At 42.0% G+C, this 24,559-nt stretch overlaps 1 protein-coding gene across 1 annotated transcript in view; it reads left to right on the forward strand.

Moving 5' to 3' along the window:
- The first annotated feature begins 476 nt into the window (after positions 1-476).
- Positions 477-24,559, forward strand: part of LOC139003908 (protein mono-ADP-ribosyltransferase PARP14-like) — a 61,394-nt gene continuing 37,311 nt past the window's right edge. Inside the window, exons 1-8 of the mRNA XM_070406339.1 lie at positions 477-663; positions 5,746-5,879; positions 6,618-6,651; positions 10,307-10,543; positions 13,290-13,526; positions 16,712-18,969; positions 21,680-21,925; positions 22,656-22,877. Coding sequence (XP_070262440.1) covers positions 477-663; positions 5,746-5,879; positions 6,618-6,651; positions 10,307-10,543; positions 13,290-13,526; positions 16,712-18,969; positions 21,680-21,925; positions 22,656-22,877 — 3,555 coding nt within the window. The remainder of the gene's footprint in view (positions 664-5,745; positions 5,880-6,617; positions 6,652-10,306; positions 10,544-13,289; positions 13,527-16,711; positions 18,970-21,679; positions 21,926-22,655; positions 22,878-24,559) is intronic.

Here is a 24,559-nt window from a genome sequence, read left to right on the forward strand (position 1 = left end):
ACATTTCTAGACATACAATATTAGCAGATCCAGGAACAAACTGCAAAGGAAGGAAAACAAGGTAAAATTCAGACAGTTAATTGATTGTTGAAAGTTCTCAAATGGACCCCAAATGTTCTAAAGATCCACAGTTTGATGAGCCATTTTGCTTCCTTGTCAAATGTCCTGTTGAGGCAAAAATAAAGCTGCAGGAAATCTTGTGACACAAAGCTGCTGATTTCACCTGTGGCTTGTGTGTGTGGCAAATGAGCCTTGGGTTTAGGGACCCATGCACACCCAAATACCTGGATGGCCTTTGCCCTGGGGCCCAGATGAAAGTGAAGATTCTGAGGGGGTGACTCATCAAATCTGGGGTTACTGTTTACAGCCAAAGGCAGTAACCTAAGAGCAGGGTGGAGTTTTTCCAAGTGAAAGAGGCAAAGTTAACTGCCTGAGCTGGGGTAGGACTAGCAGTCCCGCCCTGAACAGGGCTGAGGATGGCTGCGCCCAGCTACTTCCCGCTGCTGGTCGAGGGGTCCTGGGATCCCGATCCCCCCAAGAGCTTGACCACCAAGTTGCAGTTGTACTTCCAGAGCCCTAAGAGATCGGGAGGCGGGGAGTGTGAGGTCCACCAGGAACCCGGCAGCCCGGCCCGCTTCCTAGTGCTCTTCCACCCGCTTGACGGTGAGGGGCGCCGGGGCGGGGGTGAGAGGAGACCATGGGGCTCTTCCTGTGGGGACACTTGGACTGGGGCGCGCAGCGGGACCGGCTCCAGCAGCAGCAGTTGGCGGTGGGCGGGTTGCAGAATGGACCAGAAATGCGTGGGGTCGCTGCGTTCCTCTGCCCTACGCTTCTGGGAATTCAGTGGTGTTGCCTCTGCCAGGAGGTGGCGGGTAGGGAGCAGAACCGCGCCAGGGAGAACAGAAAGGCGGTGAGAGCCTGGGTACTCGCCTCATTTTACAAGGCTACATAGTGCGTGAATGTATTAATACACAGAGTGCTAATGGCAGAGTTGCATCTCTTGCGCTTTTTGTCTTCTGCCAATTGAGGCAGCAGTTCTAGAACTCCCTAGGTTTATGGGAACACGATTTTAAGGGAAGAGAAAGTTTCCAGGGATAAAAGTCTAAATATACGTTAGGGTGATAAATTTGGTTGAAAATAGGCACATTGGTTTCTGTAGGGAGAGACCATGAAAATCAGACCTTTGAAGAGATTCATGCAGTTATTCTGAGTGAGGACAAGAGATTCCTTAACAATGAAAGTCAGTGTGGGGATGGAGAGACATATTTGTGTGCTGTTCTGGATTTGGTACCTGATTCTATGGGAATGGCTGGTGCTCCATTTGAGATAGAGGGAGGGGGAGAGCCCTTCTTCTTTCTGTTAATATTTAGGGGAGGGGAGAGGAAGGAAAGGGGCTAAGCAATGGGAGGAGCCATGAGATTTCCCCATGTATTGTGGAGCTTCCCAGTGGTTCTGGGGTCACCTGGGCAGGGGCTGAGGCCTGCTTAAAATCACATTGCCTGGGTGACATAGAGAGTTATTGGAGGGAGATGACAGCTTGCTCCTGATCACCACTGTCTTTGTTGGCCGTTCGCTGGTACCTGTCCCTCGGTTTCAGGCTGGTCCTCAGACTGGGTTGAAGGAGGTTGAGAGTTTTGAGCTTTTGAGGAAGAAGTTCCCCCCTCACAGGCAGTTGAGCAGCTGATTTATCTCCTCCCACTTGGTTTTGCTGTTGAAGAAAAGTGGAGGCCCTGGCTGGTGGTTTCACTGGTTAGAGCATTGGCCTTTGCACTGAAAGGTTGCAGGTTCAATTCCATGCTGAGTGTCTTCTTACATCAAAGTCTCTCTCTCTCCTTCCTTTGTACTCTCTAAAAATCAATGGAAAAAATATCCTCTGGTGAGGATTAACAACAATAAGAACAACAAAACAAAATAGAAAAAAAAGGGGGAGAGGACAAATACCAAACATCTGCTTGCTTAAGCCACCCACCAGGTCCTTTACAGGGAGGCATGTGACCAGACACTCCAAGGGCACACACTTTTTCCATTGGAATCTCCTAGAAGAGGATGTGGACAACCCCTAATCCCACTTTCCTTCCCTGGATTTGAGAAGGGGTAAGGATTTTGGCCAGAGGAGAGGCGAGGAGGATGACAAGGCCATGAGAGCAATTGGAAAGCTTTAAGCAAGGATCCAGAAAGGAAAGATGAAACCCAGAGAGGAAAGGGGAACACAGAGGAGTGTGAAAGAAGTGAGGCGGACAGGGGGCAGGACATGGAAGACCTGCTTTGCTCAGAGCTTTATGGAAACAGGTACACAGTTTTCCAAGGATTAATTTCACCAAGGAATGTAGAGAAGGGCAGCTGTATGATGTAAGTTATTCCCTCAAGGATATTACCACTTTGATTCCAACTGTTAGCATCAACAATGTTTTGGCCTTTAGCGACGCTTCTGGCATCAAAATGGTTTGGCCTTTAGCAATGCTTCTTTCTTCTTTAGCATCTCATTAATCCTCAGCAGGTTAAATAGACACAGTCCAGCTCTGTCCTAGAGACACAGCAACTCTGAGTGTGGGTGGGTGAGGGCATCAGCACTTTGAACCAGCACACTCGGTGACTCTGAGGCACTAAAGTTTGAGAATGCTGGCTGTTGATGTCCCTGGATGAATAAAATGGTATCCCATTATAGGAAATACACACAGCATAGAAATACAACCAGTGCAAAATATGATTCTGTGATGATAACATCATTCTGTTCTAGCCCTCAAATTAGAACCTATTTCAGTCTCCTCCCAGGCTTCTTTCTTCACCTGTTCTAGCCCAAGACCCCCTATCTCCACCCCCAGGCTGCTCCTATGGCTCCTTTGTGTTACCCTCAGCACAGACATATCATAATTCTTGAAACTGATGACATTTTACGGTCAAAGTTCTTGGGGAGTAGAAAGTCCCAGTCAGTTTCGGTTTCCTATCAGAAGACAGCTTTCGTAGCAGCAAGTTGCCTTGAAATTGCTAACAATGAATGACCTGCCCTGACAGTCCTAGGGCAGGAGATCTTGTCTTTACAGGGAGACCCATCCCCTCCACACCGGGAAGTGGCCTCAGCAGGTGCAGGCTCATCTTGTAACAGGACTTTAGTGATAGAATTCACATAATCAGGCTGAGCCCAGCAGCATTTCTCTGTGGAAATTACTGTAGAGCAACCTGAACTATTGAGAAGCTGCATCTTACTTTTATACAGTTCATTGAATTTCTGAAAAGTTGAGTGTAAATTGATTTGGAAGGTTTTTGGATGTGTACATTTATCATCCTCTCTGGTCATAATTTGACTCCTGATTATTGTAAGTTTCCTTATTGTAAGGAAACCCGTTAATAAAAGTAAACATGGATGGTTTGAGATTAGTGCAGGAAGGACATAGGTCAGGGTGGCTGGACATCAGAGATTCAGCCTTTTTCCTCCCAGGTTAAGCTTTTCCTTATTGGGGAGCACTTACTGATCTTGCTACCTTCTTCCCTCTTGAAGTAGTGATGCCCATGCATATTGCACACAGAACAGGATGGCACATTTTGCTAGGTTCTTATCTGCAGTTGCAAGGGTTCAGAAATCTGGAAAAGGGGCTGTGCATAAATGAATGAAGAGGCTAGAGAGAAATATGAATTTGGAAGGCATTTTGGGGGAGCCAGAGGAGGCTTAGTGCTAGTGACTAAGTTCTCTGAATCTCTGAACCCAAGTCTTTTTATTCCCACATTTTGCCCTATAGCAAAGCAGATATACATATCAAAGATAAGGTTTGGTAAACATTAAGAGATGATCAGGTTGGGGGAATTGCCCTCAGCTGTTCAGCAGCAGGTAATAACATGAAGATTTTCAGCCCTGCTGAAGCCCCAAGGTTCGTCAACCTTTCATGAACTTGCATTTATGACATGCTGGAATTAGCCTCCAGCAACATTTATTTATTTTTAAAATAATTTAATTGATTTCAGAGAGGAAGGGAGGGAGAGATAGACATATTAATGTGGAGGGAGAATCACAACCCAGGCATGTAACCTGACCTCTTGGTTCATAGGTCGATGCTCAACCACTGAGCCACACCAGCCTAACCAGGCTAGCACTTTTATTATATCTTACTTTATTTTTGTATTTGTTAATCCTCACCCAAGGATATCTTTTCCATTGATTGGAAGGGATGTGAGATAAAGGGGGAGATAGAGAGAGAGAGAGAGAGAGAGAGAGACATCAATGTGATAGAGACATTGATTGGTTGCCTCCTGCACTCAACCTGGGGTGGGGGGTTGAACCTGCAACCTATGCCCTTGACTGGGAATGGAACCCATGACCCTTTGGTGCAAAGGCTGACACTCTAACCTTTGAACAATGCTGTCCAGGGCCAGGCTGGCACATTTAAATGACCAGATATGACTCTACCAAAGTCTAGGGAATAATAAAAGGAAGGTATCAATCACACAGGTCCATGACTCTGGACAACCTGGCTTACAAAACTTAGCTTCTGCTCTGGCACTGGGTTCTTATCCAGCCCTTACTCAAGCTTAGGGCAGCCCCTTAGGAGTCTCTGTGAATATATCTTCCCTCCCATCAAGAGTGAAATTGGAGTCCGGTATTTCTTCTTATATTGTTTCTGGGGGACTCTTTCATCCAGTTGGCATCCTACGCTTCCATGGATGGTTGAGGTGGGAACGCTATTTAAGCCCCTCTTTTTGAAAGACTTGTACTTGTATCCTTGGCCTCATCAGGCCAACCATATCAGAATACAACATGATAACCCAACATTCATGGCAGGGCTACAACAGTGAACAGTAGGGAACTCTCAAAGGTTCCCCATCACCCTGAGATTTTTGTACCATCTGACTATGTTGACCACATCTCCTCATTGAAAGTCACTCCCTGTTCTCCATAGTCTGTGATACACTAACTTTGCCTTTCTTTCTCTGCCTGCCTCTTATAATTATAACTTACATTTGCATACCTCTTGTGTGTGTTACAAAATTCATTCACAGACCACTGGTATGAGTGACAAAACAGATTTAAGAGACGTGAAGATAGTTTCTCAATGTCACTCATCTAGAGTTGGAATTCTAATCCAGGTTATTTTGGATGCTTATGTTCACTGTTCAGTTTTTTTCACTATAGCCCAGCTGCCAGATGTGCTATTTTCTTTTTAAATCTCTCCATCCATTTTTCCTTTTCCTTTTCCTATCAGATGTGAGGCTTTTATCTTCACAAGTTAAAGAATTGATTGAAAAACTTATTAACCAGGCTACTGGCCATTCTGCTCCTGGTTACCCGAGTCACCTTCCTAAAACATGGCTTTTATCACGCCATGTCCCAGCACCCAATATTCACAGGCTCACCATGACGGATGTTTTAGTTTGTTAATTTACTGTACAATAAATATTGCTCCCTTTCTGAGTGCCCACTGAGCATCAGGTACTATACTACCTTCTTTGTTTCTTTAATTTAATCCACATAATACCCATATAATACAATCTTTATTAATTGCTTATTATAGAAGAAAACGGAGGCTCTGGAAATACTTATGGTTAAAAAAATAAGTTTAAAGATAGAATTCAAATCCATGCCCGCTTGATAAACTTTTCCATTATTTTTTTCTTTTTACCACTGAAGGCTTCTCTTGGGCAAATGACTGAGTAATTGATTGATGATGACAAAGGCTTTGAAATATGGAATAATGTTGTGAATAAAGATTGCTTCATGGTTCTCCTTCTCCTTCTTCTTCTTTTTTGATGTTTCAGTGCGGCAGAACGTTCTGGAGAGAGGGAACCATGAGTTAGTATGTCCAGGAAAAGGAACATTTAAGTTAACGGTCAAGTTGCCTCCAGCCACAAATGAAGTCCATGATGCTTCTAAGGAGAAAATCCCAGCAAAGGTAAGTAAAGGAGCGAGTAGCCAGGAAGTAGGCTGTTCTCCCAAGGTGTGTGGGATGGGAAGCACAATGAGGAACACCTAGTGGAACAAAAAATATAAATCAAACTACAGTGAGAAATGCAACTTACAGGTGTGGTGGGAAAGGTATGGAATAATGAAGGAGGAGGCACTTTTTGTTTGATTTTTAGACACTTTTGGAAAAGTCAAGATTTGGGGGTTATAATAAGGGAGGTTTGAGATATAAAAATTTGTGTTGCTCTTAACCTGGAACATGCTGTATTAGTTGTACTTTACATTGTTTTGAGGAGATAGCGATCCATACTGCATGTGCTAAGTATTTCCTAAAATGGTATAGTAATAGTATCTACCTTGTTAGATTGTTGGATTGTTGTGAGGGTTGGATGAGACAACCGATGTAAAGCAAATGGCACAGTGTTCATAGGAAAGACTCACTAAATGTTAAATGGGGAAAAGATGCAGATCTTACCCCTTACACTGGACACTTGGTATTCATTGGGGTTTCTGTTATTTTTGACTCATATTTACCAGTGATTTTTGTTCTGAGTAACTGGAGGTGCCATTACACATGAGGAGTATTCAAAAGCATTATTGCTGGAGTTTTTCACTATTGTGTCTGTTGACCCTGTATCTCCAGGCTGGTCTCAGGCACATTGTCTTAATGTAAAGAAATTTGGATTATTGGTAATTTATGAATGCTACTTTATTGTTTGAATTTCAGGAATCCAAGACCAAAGAACATGCAAAAGAACCAGGTAAGGTCTCAATTGAGATGACTGGCCTTCACAAGGCAGTTTTGCTTTGATTAAAGATGGCACTTATCTTCTTTACTTCACAAGGCAGGTTTTGCTCAGCTTGGTGATGCCGTGGGCTGCATCCACCTTATACTCTCAGCCAGCTGTTCAGAGGGTGAACACTTGAGCTCTAAGGGCTCAGCTCAGAAGGATGTAAACAGCTCTCTCTGTGGGCACTGGGAGACACCTTGCAATTGAGCAGAGGGTAAAGAGATGCCTGGAGGAAGGTGATGAACTGACCTTTAGAGCCTACGTGTACCCAAGCGGCCATCAAGAAGCAAGTACATGACACATCAGTGGGTGCTGTGTGTGGCTGAGTCAGTTTCTGAGCACTGGGTGTGGGAAGTGCTGTCCTCAGGAGTCACTAAGGAAGGTGTAGGTCCTCTGTGGATGAAAGCTTGAGTGCTGGGTGCAGGATGGAGTGCAATCCTCCAGAGCAGCAGGAGCTGCCCTTCTCCTCCCATCTGCTGTAAGATAGAGCCCGACACCTAGTGGCTGTTGTGGAGTTTGTTGTTTAACTAGTGTCTGGGTGTTAGCCTGTAGCACCTGACATTTACTAAAGGAGCCACACTTTTCTGGGCTAAGCATGGTGTTATAAAAGGGAGTAAATGGTGAAATGTGTTGAATGGCTGAACAAGAGAGATAAAGTGATACATATCCAGATCTTAGGGAAAAGAAAATTCCAAAAAATTTGTAAATATTTTCTTCTAAAGTAGAAATTGTCTTGAGAACATGTTTAGATTTTTGCAACTTTCTCTTTTTGAAAACGGCACTAGGAAGAGAGCTTGGGGTCATTGTCAGGGCTCTTGGGGCCATTGTCAGAACTCTAGAAATTCATTGGAATGGTGAGGAAATGAGGATGGAGGGTGGTTGCCTAGTAGGTTCCATATCTAAGGGATGAGGAGAGCAGAGGACACAGCACCATGAAGGCACTAGGCATGCCTGAAACCCACAGCTTCAGGTTAAAGATTGACAGGCAGTGACAGAACAGGGAAAGGCACACACCAACATCAGGGGGTATGAGCACTAAGCCAATGTTCGGTTTTAGGTCAAGCTGAGCTGGGTTGGGCCTCCAATGTGGAAACCAGCAAGTGGAAGAACTAGGAGAAGAGAGACGAACAAGAGCAGAGAAATTCTGGTCACTTGTGGTCAGAAAATTCTGTTTATTTCAAGTCTATATTTCAAGCCTGGACTCTCTTCTAAATCCCAGAGCTGTGTCTGATCTTCCTGTTAGAAAATATGTTAGCGCCAACATGTCTGAAGTCACGTGTGTCATCTGCCTCCAAACCAGTGCCCTCTTCTGTCTTTTTTTATTCTCTTCAAGTGCATAACCAGTTTGCCGATCCCTACTAGAAATTTGTTTTTTTCTTTAAGCTTTCACATATGTTGGTTTCATTCATTCCTCCCTCACCCCAGGCCCCCATTATCACTTTACAAATCCAGCACGGCAGGAATACCCTGCTTGGTCTCTCTGTACCTGATGCCCTTCTCCTTAAATCTGACCAGTCCTTTGTATTGCGGGATATCTGGTCATCTTTTTCACAGAAACCTTCCCTGGCTCACATTACCACCAACTGCAAGATAAAGTCCAGACCCCATTCTGGATGAAGCTGACTTTTCTGGCCTCATTTCTAACATCTCTGTACATGAGAGCTCCTTGAGCTTCATTGGTCAGATCACCATTTCCTAAATAGTTTGGCACAACACGATACTCTGCCTGTATTCTGCTGCTCACAGTACTCTCTACCCCACGTGTCTCTACCTAAATTCGATTGACTCTTCAAAATCTGCTAAGATTCCTCCTCTTCTCTAAGGCCATTCCAAGCCAGCCAATACCTTTATCTCTCTTTCTTGGAATCCTGACTTAATTGTTGGTGCTCTTTATATGGCAATGCCTCTCTTGTGATGAAGCTTTTTAATAGTGGGGTGATAAAACTGTATTGCTGGCAAAGCCCTTATTAGTCTCTCAGCCCAATATACTCAATTTTAAATTAGGAGATGTGGACAGCCCTGACCGGTTTGGCTCAGTGGATGGAGCATCGGCTTGCTGACTGAAGGGTCCCAGGTTCAATTCTGGTCGGTGGCATGTACCTTGGTTGCAGGCACATCCCCAGTAGGGGGTGTGCAGGAGGCAGCTGATTGGTGTTTCTCTCTCATCGATGTTTCTGACTCTCTGTCCCTCTCCCTTCCTCTCTGTAAAAAATCAATAAAAAATATATTTTTTTAAAAAAAGAGATGTGCACAAGGTCACATGGCTAAAGAGTGGCAGAGTCAGGGGTTGAACTCATAGGGCCTCACATACAACCCAGTACTCATTCTGGTTTGTCATACTGTCTCATTGAATACTACTTCATGTTGCTATTGAATCTTCAAGCTATTTTTTGTTTGGCATGCGCGTATGTTTGTGTGTGTGTGTATTTGTGTGTGTGTGTGTGTGTGTGTGTGTATTTGTTGGGGTGATGTAACTGCTGTAAAAAACATCTCTCCCGATCATAGTACAGTGTAGTTGGCAGCTAGGGTGGTGGGTGGAGTCTAGACTGCTTTATGCAGTCATTTGGGAATCCAGGCCTCCTTGATATATAGCCTCCAAGGTCACTGCAAGGGTGAATGGAGATCCATATGAAGGAGACATGAATTGATCATGCTTGGAAGTAGAATTCACCCCTTCTTCCCATATTCCATTAGCCACACGAACTCTACTATAGGAATTTCACTGTAGGAAGTCTGGGTAATATTTTCTAGAAAGAAAACAAAATGGATTTGATAAGCACATGACATTTTACTCTGCTGTAATAAACATTTACAAATGTCAGTTTCTCTTCTAATTTTTTTTGAATACCTCCATTAGAAAAATAAGTTCCTTATATAATGTTTTTTTGTATGCACCCTCTCCACACATCCAGTACCTTCAACATAACAAGGGCTCCAACTGAATAGTTGCTCAAATAATGTCTAAAGGTCCTATTTGTACCCATCATGCTTCAATGCACTGGGTAAAGCATAGAGTGAGACTGACCTTATGCATATGTGTAACTCACTTATGCTCAACAATGGGGAGGAACAAGCTGTCTGGAGTGATTGCTATTCACTGAGTTTGATGTACACATATAGCTCTCTAGGGCGTTTTACTTTCTCTGTGTATCCCCTAGTCACTCAGTGCAAGCATCTTTTTTTCTCTTCAGTGATGGGAAGTTACTGCTTTTCAGAGCATAAAGTGTTAGATCATGCTCGTGTTTGGCATCATCAGATATTCTTGCTTTCCTCCAGTGGTCCAAACACTAAGTCTCCAATTCAACAGATACTCATTGAGCCTCAAGTATATACCATATTCTAGCAATACCAGGATGTGTAAACATGTTCCTTGCCTTTGAGGAAACTCATTTCAATAATTATACTAAGGTGCTGTGATAGAAGTATATACCAGTAGAAAAAGGTGTATTAAAATTGAACATCATAATTGTAATTCATTTAAGCTAAAAGCCTTCTAAGATCTGTTTTTATTTTAGTTAGCTAGAGGTTGGGAAGGAAAGAAGACAGTGTCTTATGATAATTTACTTCGCTAAAATCATGGTAGATAAATATAACATCTTGACCTCTTTTGTATCCCTAAAATCAGATGCGTCAGAAGATACACAAATCTCTCTCAACAAAAGATCAGAAAAAATGGAAGATATCCCAAAGCAATATGAAAATATTCCCTCTTTGGTTGCATTTGAAAATCTCAAAGCAAATGTGACAGACATGATGCTAACCTTGTTGGTGGAGAACATAAGTGGCCTGTCCAGTGATGATTTTCAAGTGGAAATAATACGAGATTTTGATGTTGGTATAGTTACCTTTCGAAAATACATAGGTAAGATGAAGTGACCCTTCATGTTCAGTCTTCTTTGCACAACACTTTTGGGATTTGGGATACCCAGCTAATGGAATGTCTCTGAAAGTTTGACTCTTGCTAGTAGCTGGTAAGAGAGGATGCCAAGTTAATATAGATCCTTTTTTATTTGAAAGGGAAGCAATTTTGTTGTGAATCCAAATTATGGCATGTTTAATGAATTAAATTTATTGTATGAGTTTTGTGTGTGTGTGTGTGTGTGTGTGTGTGTGTGTGTACGAGAGAGACAGACAGAGAGAGAGAGAGAGAGAGAGAGAGAGAGAGAGAGGAAGAAGACACACCCAAATAAAAATCTAAGTGATATCCAAGTATCTGCCCTAACCGGTTTGGCTTAGTGGATAGAGCATTGGCCTGCAGACTGAAGGGTCCCAGGTTCGATTCAGGTCAAGGGCTTGTACCTTGGTTGCGGGCACATCCCCAGTAGGGAGTGTGCAACAGGCAGCTGATTGATGTTTCTCTCTCATTGATGTTTCTAACTCTCTATCCCTCTCCCTTTCTCTCTGTAAAAAAAATCAATAAAATATATATTTTTAAAAAATGATATCCAAGTATCTTAAAGTGAGTCTGAACACAGGAGTCAGTGTTTACACATGTTACCTCATTGAGAGAAGTAAATATTGATATGTGTTACCAAACTGGACTTGAAGTAATAATTATAATACTAGCAAACAATCAAATTACTATAGGTCAGGTACTATGGAAGGCTCTTTATGTGTATTAATTGATTTGTTCCTTTCAACAACCTTTTGAGAAGATTATTATTTCTCATTTTATACCTGAGGAGACAGAGGTGCAGAGATGCTAATAAATGAAGTACTGGATTTGAACCCTATCAGCATACCTCTATACAGCCTATTCTGTCATCCCCTTTACCATATATCTTCTCAGTATTTTCATAGTCATCCACATATGCAGGGAGAGTAAGTGCATGTGATGTAGAAAATGAGTGCTCGTTGAGGTCAGTGGGAGGAGTCTGTGAGTTGGAAGAGCCATCTCCAGAAAAACGGGGACATTTTCCAATTCCAAGTCCTCACTATTCCATAGCTGTGGCAGTGGAATGGTTAATTAAGAGCACAGGTCATGCCCTGGCTAGGTGGCTCACTTGTTTGGAATGTTATTCCATGCACCAAAAGGTTCTGGATTTGATGTTGATGTTTTTCTCTCACATTGATGTTTCTCTCACTCTCTCCCTTCTCGCTCTCAAATCAACAAAAACATATCTCGGGTGAGGATTAAAAAAAAAAGAGCAAGGTCATGTAGTCAAAATTCTAGCTTCAATATTTAACTAATTATCTGAGGTTGGCCAAGTTACTATCCTCTGTGTGCTCTGCTTTCTTCACCTATAAAATGGGGATAAGAATACCTGCCTTCTTCAGTTTCTGTGAGAATTAAATAAATAATGTTTGAAAAGCTCTTCACATCCTTCCTGGTAAGGACAAGGTAAGGACACAAAAAGGGAGCTATTCTACTTTCAAGTTTATGATTATTTCTCATAAAGGTAGAACTAGATGCACTTGCTTTTTTTATTGAGCAAAAATTTTCAGTGCCTACTATGTGCACATGTCTAGGTGCCGTGGTAGTAGTAAGAGATTTTGATGTTGCCAAGATGAATAATTCTTGGTCCCTGCTTTGAAGGAACTCCTGTGGTGCAGGGTGGAAACCAAAACACAAATGAACAGTGAAGATCAAGAGGAGAAGTTGCCTCCCTTGGCTGAGAACAGCAGGCTGTGGGGAATGGGAGGAAAGGGGACCCAAACAAGGCAGCTTGGCTTTGCCCTGCCTCTGTCCTTCTATGAAGCTTAGAATCTCAGCAGTACCAGGCTATCAGGTCCCCAATATACTATTTTCATGCCACTGCCTTTCCCTCTGACTGAAATGCTTCCTCCATTATCTATCTGGTAAACTCTTCTTCATCCTTCAAAACTCAGTTTGGTGAGGGAATCCTTGTCTGAGTGCCAATGTTAGTCCTCCAGCCTCATTTGATACCACAATAGACCACTCGTTTGCTTTCAAGACTTCCTACCTCCTAGGAGGTGAATGTTCAAGAACTTGTTCTATTCATCACTCTCTCTCCCCAGCTCCTAGCACAGTGCCTGACACATTGTGGGCCCAGCATCAATACTTATTTATTTGAAAGAAATAATTGGGATGAGTCCTGAAGGCGCAATAGGACCAAGATAAAAAATTGGAGGAGGGCATTTCAAGCACAGGAAACCATATAAACAAAGGCAAATTAGAATGATTTTCAAAATAATGACTAGTTTTTGTGGCAGTATGAAAATAAAGTGAATGGCTTGGAATAACCAGAGGTGATATTTAGAAATTAGTTTGGAGTCAAATAGCAAAGGACATATTTCACCTAGCTCAGGAGTGTGAACTCATGCCTGCAGGTAATGGGGAGCCATTGAAAGACTTGAGAAAGCGGTGAAGTGAGGAGATTTGAATAGTAGAGAGTACTCAGGTGATTATATCAAGGAGGGTTGGACCAGGCTGTGAGAAGAGATAGGTACACAACTCGACGGTAGTAATTCTGGTAAGACATTCATAGATGCATCATTATTCAGAGATTGGGAATTTTAGGCAAGTAAATTCACATTTAGGAATTAAAATTTGAGTGCTTAACTCCCCTATTTATCTCTATTAATTCAGACAGTTTTTTGTATAATATAAAGATATAATTTTGTGATTGGTTAATTTTGGTTTGCAGATGCCATGAAATTTGTTGAAGATTGTGCCATGCACCATTCAGTGACACAACTTCAGCTTTCTCCAAGACTTCTGGAAATGACAAAAACAATCAGGGTTGAAAACCTGCCACCTGGTGTTGACGCCTATAATTTGAAATGTTTATTTGAAAATCCTCAAAATGGAGGAGGAAGAGTTGTCAGTATTGAATGTTTTCCTGAAGAGAGTTCAGCTCTGATAGAATTTTTTGACAGAAAAGGTAATGTCTATTAGCCTGATTTTGTACACCTGAAAAATATATAACTATTAGAATCCTGGAAATACTGTGTTAAAAAAGAGATTTTCTGTGTTTTTTAGCTGTACACTTGGCAGAAATTCTGAAGTTAATTTCAACAAGTTTAGGTAAAAAAATACTCATGCTCCTAGAAAGTATCACTACTTTCCCTTTCACCTGTCAGGGTCATCATTCAGAAGTTAACAGGGGCGATTTCACATGATCAGTGGATGCAGTGACCTTGCGAAACCTTCCCAGCTGAACCTCCAGGAGTACGCCTGAGGGTTTTGCAGACATAAATTGCCAGTTCTCTGGGACACTTGCAAAGTCAGCTAGGAGATTCCATTCATGTTCAGAGGTCAAGGCTGAGGAATTAGGGAACCTGACTTCTCAGGGAAAGAAGAAACATGCTGTTTGGTATTAAATGGGGGAGCAAGAGATAGGATCATGTGATATGCCACCCACTTAAGATAAATTGCTTTATGGGGTGCTTGTAAGAACCTCCTTCAGCTTTTATAAGTTGGAGAAAATGGGAAGAATGTATGGTTTAGCTTTAAATAGAATGAAAGATGTAGTATTCCTTGGGCAAACATAGAGCTACATAAAGCTGTCTACTCTAGAACTTAGCTCCCAACCAATGTTGGGAGTTGACAACTTTGGGGGTTTTGAACATCTTGAGGGCATGAGGCAGTTGGTGTATGTTCAGAATGCCTAGATACATGGGTAACATTATTAATAGGAAGTATTTATTTGAGGTTTATTTTATACCCGAGCAGCACCTGTGAACAGTAGGATCCTCTGAAAGGTTCATTTCACTTGACATCTTTGTACCATCTTTGACTATGGTGGTCTTGCCTCCTTCCTAACCTTTCTCATTCCCTGTTTTCCGGGTTCTAAGATACACTGACTTTCCCTTTCTCACTCTGGACATTTGCAGAGCTCTGCAGAGTGCTACAAAGTGGATTTATAGACATTGCTTTACAGGCTTTGCTATTATTGTAATCCTTATTTTACAAATGAAGAAACTGAGGTACAGAAAGATCAAATCACTTGACCAAGGTTCTGCAGCTAGTGAGTGACAGAAAAAGGATCAGAACCTTGGCAGTCTGGGCCCATAATCAATGATTTTAAGTTCTCCATTTTTTCCCAATTTCCTGTTCACCTATAACATTTATTTTTCTTGTGGGATATTTCACCACTTGCGGTGGGTTACCAATAATGAGGCAAACTGTCAATGAAGATGGGTTAAGAACAGAATTTATTTAGCAGTATTGTTTTATATGTAGATTATTTGAGATGAATGTTAGGCACTTCACTCTGAAATTATTTGGTGCCGTTCCCAAAATCTGATTCACAAAATCTTCAGGAAGGGAACCCTTATGAAACACCTATTGCATGGGAGATTTTTAGTTGTTTTCTGCCATAGTATCTCACTGAATCCCCATAATAACCTGCATGGTTAGATTTAGTTATTCTTTCTTTACAGAAGAGGAAATGGGGTGATAAATTTAGGAGAACTTTGATGGTTTTCAGATCAGATAGATCCATGTTCAAATCTGGCTTTGGTTCTTACTAGCTTTGTGATCTTGGACAAGTTACTAAACCACCAAATCCTATGTTTTCTCATGTGTAAAACAGAGTTCCTGCTATTACTTACCTCACAGGAACATTATGAGGATTAAATGAAAGTATATCTGCAAAGTGCTTGGCACATGGTGGGTGCTCAGTCAGTGTTAGTGGTCACTGGTACTGCCCAGGCTTGCAGTGTGTACGGGGCCACATGGGGAAGTTGAGGCTATGTGTCTGGATCTCTGAAGGCCATGTTCTTTGCATTATGTCTGGCTCAAGGCCTAGGATCCAATCATCACAAGTGAAGTTATTTTTAACATCTTTCCACAGGATACTATTTTAATCCAAGTTGTTACTGAAATTCATTCTAATTCCCTTCCTTCTTAGACTCCGTGTACCTGTCTAATAACTACCACAAAATGAGTTTGGGGAGAAGAGTATCCACCCACCCACACACAGACATGCCCATATACCATCCTAGCAACTATCCCAGTAAAAGTGGCAAGAGACTGATTATAGCAGGGATGGGGGAGGTGCAGGACTTGCTGAATCAGTCTCTGGGATGTGCTCTGATGACTTTGAGGATGACCTTGATTTGGAACCCCTGGTAGAAGGGCAAGAGTGTGGGCTTTGGTTTCACACAGACACTGATTTGAATCTTAGCTCAGACATTTACAGTCTGCATGATCCTATTCGAGTGATCTAGTTTTTACTAGCCTGAGGTTTTTTTTTAGATTTTAATTTTATTTTTATATATTTTTATTGATTTCAGAGAGGAAGGGAGGGAGAGAGAGAGATAGAAACATCAATGATGAGAGAGAATCATTGAATGGCTGCCTCTTGCACACCCCACAGTGGAATGAGCCCACAACCCGGGCATGTGCCCTTGACCAGATTCGAACTGGGACCCTTCAGTCCACAGGCCAATGCTCTCTCCACTGAGAAAAACCAGCTAGGGCTAGCCTGAGTTTTATCATTTGCAAATAGTGATGATAATAATAGTGTGTCTATCTCAAGGGTTGTCATGAGGATTAAATTAATTAAATATATGTAAAGCACTTAGAATAGTGTCTGACACTCAGTAAGCTATGATAATTATTATTATGCACCTTCCCTTAGAAATAATAATGGAATCTAAGTCATCTATGAAGCCTAAGATTGTGAGAGGCACAAGAAACAGCACATGGCATGATTCTTAGACAAGGTTGGCTTTAAGCACCAAAATATTCTTTTCACTGGCACAAACAATATCCCCACACTTGTGACCAAAGTCACATCTATTTCTAAACCTGGTAGTGATATATCAGTGTATCACAAAAACGGAAAATGGAATTTACATAACAGAATTTCACCATACAGTGATCTTGGCCAGAAAATAAATACTCCATTTCACAAGGGATACCTGTGCAGTGTTAATACATATCAGTTCATATTTGAGCACTTTGAGAGTAAAGCTGCCCTTTTAATACTATGTTGTAACATCAAAGTTCTACAAACACTAGGATTGTCCCCCACCCCCACAATAGGAATGTTTTGTTTGTTTGTTTTCATTTGAAACCTATTACCCTGGGATTACTTTACTTTATTTCTTTCCTTTTAAGTGTTAGACACCATCATGACCAAGAAGCTTGACCTCAATAATATGCTGCTCTCCGTGTTCCCATATTATACCTCCTTGGGCACAGCTTTGTATGGAAAGGAGAAGCCTCTGATCAAGCTTCCAGCACCATTTAAAGAATCTTTGGATCTTTCTTTATGGAAGTTCTTACACAAGAGGAATCATCTGATTGAGGAGATAAATGAAGAAGTGAGACGTTCTCACTCTGAGCTAACATGGTCCCCACTCAATGGTGAAGTTACCATCAGCCCTGCAGCCACCTTAGTCAATCAAGGAAGAAAAAGAATCAAGAACTGGAAGAAAGATGCTTCCACAGCCTTCTTTGGCATCAGGTCTAGATTTAAAGTTACCCCATTTAAAGTGGACCCAGTAGTGTGCGAAGTCATGAAGAATTACTTAGAAGATGAAAGAATTTTGATTGAGTTTGATACAGGTATGGGAATTGTAACCTTAGTGGGGAAATCAGAGGATGTACAAAACATTGAGCCACAAATCAAGGAATTAATAGAAAACGCCACTCAAAAAATTAAAAGAGAAGAGCAAAGTCTGAAGGAGAAAGTGGCCATTTCTCCAAGAAAGTATTCTCTTTTGTGCCACAGCGGAGTGCAGGAGCGTCTCCGCAAGGAGTACCCAGAGATGGAGATTTTTTATGACAGAGCCACCCAACACATGTGCTTTAAAGGACACAGTGTAGATGTGTATAAAGCAAAGTGTGAAGTCCAGGAAAAGGTGTACACCATGGTTCAGAAAAGCATTCAGCTCCCCCCGGAGGTTTTGCAGTTTTTGCAACAGGTCGACTGTTCAGAACTCTCCAAGTCTCTTTTGATAGCACAGAAAATTCTTGCAGTTTATGAGCTAGAGGGCACAACTGTTTTCTTAACTGGCTGTTCTTCTGAAGTCCTCTTAGAAGCTGAGAAGCAAATGGTCAGTGCCTTAAGTTATAAGCGCATAGACATTAAGGACCGGGAATTTCTTAACAGCAAGACATGGAAAACCATCACTAAGGATTTTCCAAAGAAACATAATTCCTCCTCAAAGACTGTAACGATTAATGAGTTAACTTCAGGAACCACAGCTGAGGTCATTATTGCAGGCTGCGTGAGAGAAGTAAATGACATCTACCACTTTCTTTCTGACTTTGTGGAAAAAAACATGAAAATAGAGAGATTCCTTGAAGTAATGCCTCCCTTAGTTATTGATTATTTAAAGGCAGAGATGAAGCTATTCTGCCAAAAGATAAAGATGAACAAGTTAAATGTCCACGTAGATTTCAATGCTAGGAACAAACCAAAAGGCATTATACTAACTGGCCCAAAGGCTGAAGTCCTAGAGGGAATGAACATCCTTAAGCAAGCCAGGGATTCAGTTTGTGTTAAAAGCATCAGTATTGATAAGCCAGGAGCCATCCAGTCCTTCCGGGATAAATCATGGTATTATAAACATGAGGTACAGTCATTTGGTTGTTTTGTGGAACTACTGCAGAATGAAGAAAAGAAGGAGGGAGGTGGCAGTGATAGGCAGACGTGCTCCTGTCGGACAGAATTGGCCCCTGGAGTCTCGCTGATTGTACAGCAAGGCGACTTGACACGGTTTCCTGTTGAAGTGGTGGTGAATGCTGCAAATGAGGACCTCCATCTCAGTGGGGGCCTGGCTGCTGCTCTTTCAAAGGCAGCTGGCCCTGAGCTCCAAGCAGACTGTGACCGGATAGTGAAGGAAAAGGGTAAGATCGCAGTTGGCCATGCCACCGTCTCGAAAGCAGGAAAGCTCCCATACCACCAGGTGATCCATGCAGTAGGACCCAAGTGGAACAGCAGTGATGTTCTGGGGTGTGTGTTGCAGTTAAAGAATGCCGTGAAGAAAAGTCTCCATTTGGCTGATAAGTGCCAGTACCAATCCATAGCCGTCCCTGCCATTAGTTCTGGAGACGGTGGCTTTCCCTTATCTCAGTGTGTGGAGACCATTGTTTTGGCCATCAAGGAAACCTTCCAGTATAACTGGGCTGGATGCACCTTGAAAGAGGTTTACCTTGTGCATTTTGCTGAGAAGAGTGTTGAGGCCTTTGCTGAAACTGTGAAAACTGTATTTAAAAACAACAAGCCTGATACTGCTTCCCTGCCCAGTGTACCAGCAGGAGTCCAGCCGGGTCCAAGAAACACTGATGGAAACAGAGAAATGCTGCTGTGCCCAGGTGGTCTGAGTATCCTGTTGATGGAAGGAGACGTGCAGAATGCTATGGTGAGTGTCCCTTTTACAGAACACCCACTGGGTGCTGCAACTCCAGGGAGTCTGTTGCCAAGGGAATATTAGGATCAAGGGAGAATTAAGGAAGAGAATCCCATGTTTTCCATGGTGACCTGGAAACAGGTTTCCTTAGAAAATTGGGCTACGTCACGACAGCATTTACTGATAGAGAGTAGCCAGTTATGTGTGGGACCTGGAAGTGTATTCAGATCACCAGGTTCGCAGTAAATGTGAAAATCCACAATAATGGCTTACAATTACAAGCTTCTCTATACTTTTCAGGACCTTCATACCTGTCATATTTTGGCAAATCTGAGGTTAATTTCCTATCAAATTTACTGATAGGAGAAATAGAAAAATTAGAGTGTATAGTGGGGACAGCAAACAGGAATCTTGTCAGTGGAATTGAAGCAGGTTGAGCCTGGAGGCCTGAGTTGAGGGCCAATCAGCACCCAGCACCAGTAAGAAGCTGTGGGAAGGAAAGTGGAAACTGCACCTGGAAGTGGTCTGAGTACTATGTGGGGACAGTTATTGTAGGTCTGCCAGGGGGGTCATGTGTTTTTTTAAAACATATTTAACAACCTCTTCAACAGGGCTCTAGCTAATGGAAATAGCCCTGGAAGCCCCTGCTGTGCCAGATGTTCCTTCCTTCCTTTGAGGATTGTGGGCAGGCCTGGGGAAGAGATTCTTAGGGAAGGCCATTTGCCAATCTTCTTTGGAGAAGTATCTACTCAGATCCTTTGTTCACTTTTAAATTGGGTTATCTTTTTAAAAATATATTTTCATTGATTTCAGACAGGAATGGAGTGGGAGAGAGAGAAACATCAATGATGAGAGAGAATCCTTGATCTGCTGCCTCCTGCATGCCCTCTACTGAGGATGGAGCCTGCAACCCGGGCATGTGCCTTTGAATGGAATGGAACCTGGTACCCTTCAGTTTGCAGGCTGACGCTCTATTCACTGAGCCAAACCAGCTAGGGCATTTGGGTTATCTTTTTTTTGCTGAATTTTAAGAGTACTTTATGTATTTTGCATATAGGTCCCTTACCAGATTATGATTTGCAAATATTTTTTCCCATTCTGTGCGTCATCTTCCTTATATAATAAGCTTAAATGATAATTACAAGAAGAATTGCTAACAATGATGACTTAGTATGTGCCAGGCACTATGCTAAGTGCTTGGCTTGCATTTTCTTATTCAATGCCATGAGGTAGATTCCAGGATTATTATTCTTCTCAAAGAGATGAAGAAATGAGACTTAGAGGTCCTAAGTAATTTGCCCAACACTCACAGCTAACAAATGGTAGAAGCATGATTGGAATTTATTCAGGGACTATTTCAAAAATATCACATGATTTTATTTCTCATAAAAAAAACCCAAATATATAAACAAGAAACTCTTTTGACCCCAAGTCAGTAATTGGAATGTTCCATTCCTTGCCCATCTTGAACACTAAATAGTAAGCGATTTCTTCCATTCCTTTTTCTCCCATAGATGTTTGAGTTCTGATGCCACAGTACCTGCCATGTGTTGCTTGTCCGTGACCCATGCAGGACAGCTTTGAAAATGACTTAGTCACATTCCTTCTCCTCTCTTCTCTTGGTGTCTTACTCTAGCTGATTAATCTGTTCACATTAACTTTTCTGTTGAAAAAGCCTCCATGGCTTCTCACTGTCTGTCGGGAAGTCCAGATGGCCTGGCACTTGAAGTCCTCTGCAGTCTACCCCCACGGTAACATTGCCAGCCTGGTTTGCACCATTTTTCTGTAGAAGCTGTCTATCAGCTCAACAGCTCACACCCACCATGCATGTGTTCCACCTTCTGAATGATTTCCCCGTCTCCTCCTGCCTGCTTCAACTATTCCCAAAGAGCCTATCATCACTCATGGTGTCCTCACTGGCCACCGATGGTCCGCAAACCGTGCACAGCTCGCTAGCCACATGCGGCTCTTTGGCCCCTTGAGTGTGGCTCTTCCACAAAATACCACGTGCGGGTGCACACGTACAGTGCGATTGAAACTTTGTGGCCCATGTGCAGAAGTCGGTTTTCGGCCTGGGCAAGTCTATTTTGAAGAGGTGGCATTAGAAGAAGTGGGGGGTGTCGGTTGGTCGGGCAACGGGAGACGCGGCGCAGGTGGTGGGCTGCAGGATACGCAGCGTGGGGAAGGTACATTGTTTGGAGGTACATTCGCTGAGGTCGACCCCTTCCAACTCTCCCATCCACACTCGTCTATCTGAAACAAGTATACAAGACACAAGTATACAAGACGAGTGTGATGGGAGAGTTGGAAGGGGTTGACCTCAGTGAACGTACCTCAATCAGATTGAGGACGTGTTTAGCAAAGGCCAGCTTAGGAGTACCCTAACTAAGTTAATAACAATGTACCTACCAATATAGTTTAAGTTTAAAAAATTTTGCTCTCAAAAGAAATTTCAACCATTGTACTGTTGATATTTGGCTCTGTTGACTAATGAGTTTGCTGACCACTGCTCTAGACTCCTTCAGTGATCCCACTTTTTGATAGCTCTCTTTTGTCCTGGAGTATAACTTAAATAAGTATCTAATCACATTGTCTTGGGTGGTATTTGTCTCTGAAAATAGTCATCTTTAGTTGTTCTCATTGTGCCAAGTCCAATGGCTCAAATACAGTAATCCTTGATGAATGTTTTTTGTTAGAATTTGAAACCAATTTTTGGTTTTGTGTTTAGGGTTTTGTGTTTAGGGTTGTTGTCAATTCCATTCCTCGGGATCTCAACCTTAATAGTGGGCCCCTTTCTCGGGCCCTTTTGGCAAAAGCTGGGCCAAATCTCCAGAAGGAATTGAATGCAGCTGGACAAGGGATAGCTGTTGACGTGGGCACAATTCTTCAAACCACTGGTTGTAATCTGCAATGCAACCAAGTGCTTCACGTGGTGGCTCCGAACTGGAACAATGGCGACACATCTTCACACAAGGTGGGGTCTGGTTTTAAATTCTCTGGGAAATTGGGTACCTCTTTGTTCTTTTTTCAATAAAATGTAGATTGCACTCTGACTGTTTCTTTTCTGTAATTACTTCACATTCTTGGCAGGTTCCATCATTATGGCCCTTTCTTTTAGTGTAGCTGACTGCTCCCGAAGACTATTTATTGAAGATAGGGAAGAGTTATTGAAGATAGCACATCTTTTAAAAAAAATTGATTTCAGAGAGGAAGGGAGATGGGGAAAGAGATAGAAACATCAATGTTGAGAGAGAATCATTGATCGGATGCCTCCTGCATGACTTCCTACAGGGGATTGAGCCTGCAACCCAGGCATGTGCCTTGACCAGGAATCAAACCATGACCTACTGGTTTATAGGTTGATGCTCAACCACTGAGACACGCAGCTGGGTGAAGATAGTACATCTTTAGTGAGGAGGCAAGGTGAGGGCATGAAGAATGGAAGAGCAAGAAGGATTAGACCAGTAGTTGGTTAGATTTTTTCCTTCATTGCTGAGTGCATGTGAATCTTTTTGAAGAGTTTCTTACATTCTCTTTTCCTTTTCCTGTATTTTTCTTTCCCCTTCTGACTGACCTTAGCCTGCCTTTTGTTGAAAGCAGAAAGGAGTAGACAAAGATCACAAAGTTGTTAAATTCTCTTATTTTGGTCCTATCTCCCATTTCTAGGCAAAAAAATGTATAAGAATGTGCTTTGTACTTTTCAGATCATGCAAGACATAATCAGAAAATGTTTGGAAATGACTGAGAACTTGTCCTTAGACTCAATTGCGTTTCCAGCCATAGGAACAGGCATTTTGGGGTTTCCTAAGACTGTTTTTGCTGAATTGATCACTTCGGAAGTGTTCAAATTTAGTAGCAACAATGAACCAACAGCTTTACAAGAGGTTTGCTTTCTGCTGCACCCAAATGATCACGAAAATATTCAGGTACAGCTTCACTCATTTCTGGTTATTTTGTCAACTGAGCCCTAATGGTATCCAGTGCCTTCTTGGTTTAATGGGTTGTTTCTTCCATGTATTTCCCATGCAGGAAAGTAAAAGAGCACTGTAGGCTAGTTGAAGCATGGGAATTTTCAAGCGACATTATGGATATAGAAAAAAATTTAGCTTCTTATTTAGGAAAATTTCAAACACGTACAAACATAAACAAAATAGTATAATAAACTCCCTTATAGCCATCACTCACCTTCATAATTATCAACCTATGGCTAATATGTTTTATCTCTATCTCCATTTATTATCCTCAACTGAGAATATGTTTTTATTGACTTTGTTTTTAGAGAAAGAGGAAGGAAGAAAGAGAGTGAGAGACATCACTGTGAGAGAGAAACATTGCACACACATCTACTGGGAATCGAACCTGAAACCTAAGTATGTGCCCAACCCACAACCTTCTGGTGTATGGGAAGACACTCCATCCAACTAAGCCACTCTGCCAGGGCCCCATATTATTTTGAAGCAAATCCCAGATATAATTTTACCCATAAACAAGTCAGTATTTATTTTAGACATTGAAATTTAAAAAGTAACAATACCATGGCCCTGGCTGGTGTGGCTCAATTGGTTGAGCAGTGTTCCATGCACCAAGAGGTTGCAAGTTTGATTCCCAGTCAGCACACATGCCTGGGTTGCAGGCTCGATCTCTGTTAGGAGGCATGTAGGAGGCAGCCAATCAATGTTTTCTCTCAACGATGTTTCAATTACTCTCTCTCAAGTCAATAAAAATGTAATTTTTTTTTAAAAAAGGTTTCCCTTCACTTAAAAAAAGTAACAACACCACAATACTATTTCACACATAAATTAAATTGACAGTCATTCCTTTGTTTCATCAATTATCAAGTCAATGTTCAAATTTCTAACTGTTTCATAAATGTTTTGTTTTTACAGCTTGTTTATTTGAATCAGAATCCAAATAAGGCCCCTATTTTGCAATGGAGTTGACATGTCCCTTAACCTTCTTTTATTTTATTTTTTTAATTTTGTTTTATTGCTTAAAGTTTTACAAAGAGTATTACATACGTCTCCTCCCCCCCGCCCCCACCCTGCTTGACATTCCCCCAGCCTCCCATGCCCCCAGTGTCTTGTGTCCATTGGTTATGCTTATATGCATGTATACAAGCCCTTTGGTTGATCTCTTACCCCCCTCCCCCGCCCCTCATCCCTCCCCGGCTTTCCCACTGTAGTTTGACAGTCTGTTCAAGGCAGCTCTGCCTCTGTATCTATTTTTGTTCATAAGTTTATAATGGTCTTTATTATCCATGAGTGAGTGAGATCATGTGGTATTTTTCCTTCATTGACTGGCTTATTTCACTTAGCATAATGCTCTCCAGTTCCATCCATGCCGTTGCAAATGGTAAGAGTTCCTTCTTTTTTACAGCAGCATAGTATTCCATCGTGTAGATGTACCACCGTTTTCTAATCCACTCATCTGCTGATAGGCACTTAGGTTGATTCCAAATCTTAGCTATGGTGAATTGTGCTGCTATGAACATATGGGTGCATATATTCTTTCTGATTGGTGTTTCTGCTTTCTTGGGATATGTTCCTAGAAGTAGGATCACTGAGTCAAATGGGAGATCCATTTTTAACTTTTTGAGGAAACTCCATAC

Source organism: Myotis yumanensis, unplaced genomic scaffold (assembly GCF_028538775.1).
Source record: "Myotis yumanensis isolate MYYU_CA2020_CCGP unplaced genomic scaffold, mMyoYum1.0.hap1 SCAF_2, whole genome shotgun sequence".
In the NCBI taxonomy this organism is placed as follows: domain Eukaryota; kingdom Metazoa; phylum Chordata; class Mammalia; order Chiroptera; family Vespertilionidae; genus Myotis; species Myotis yumanensis.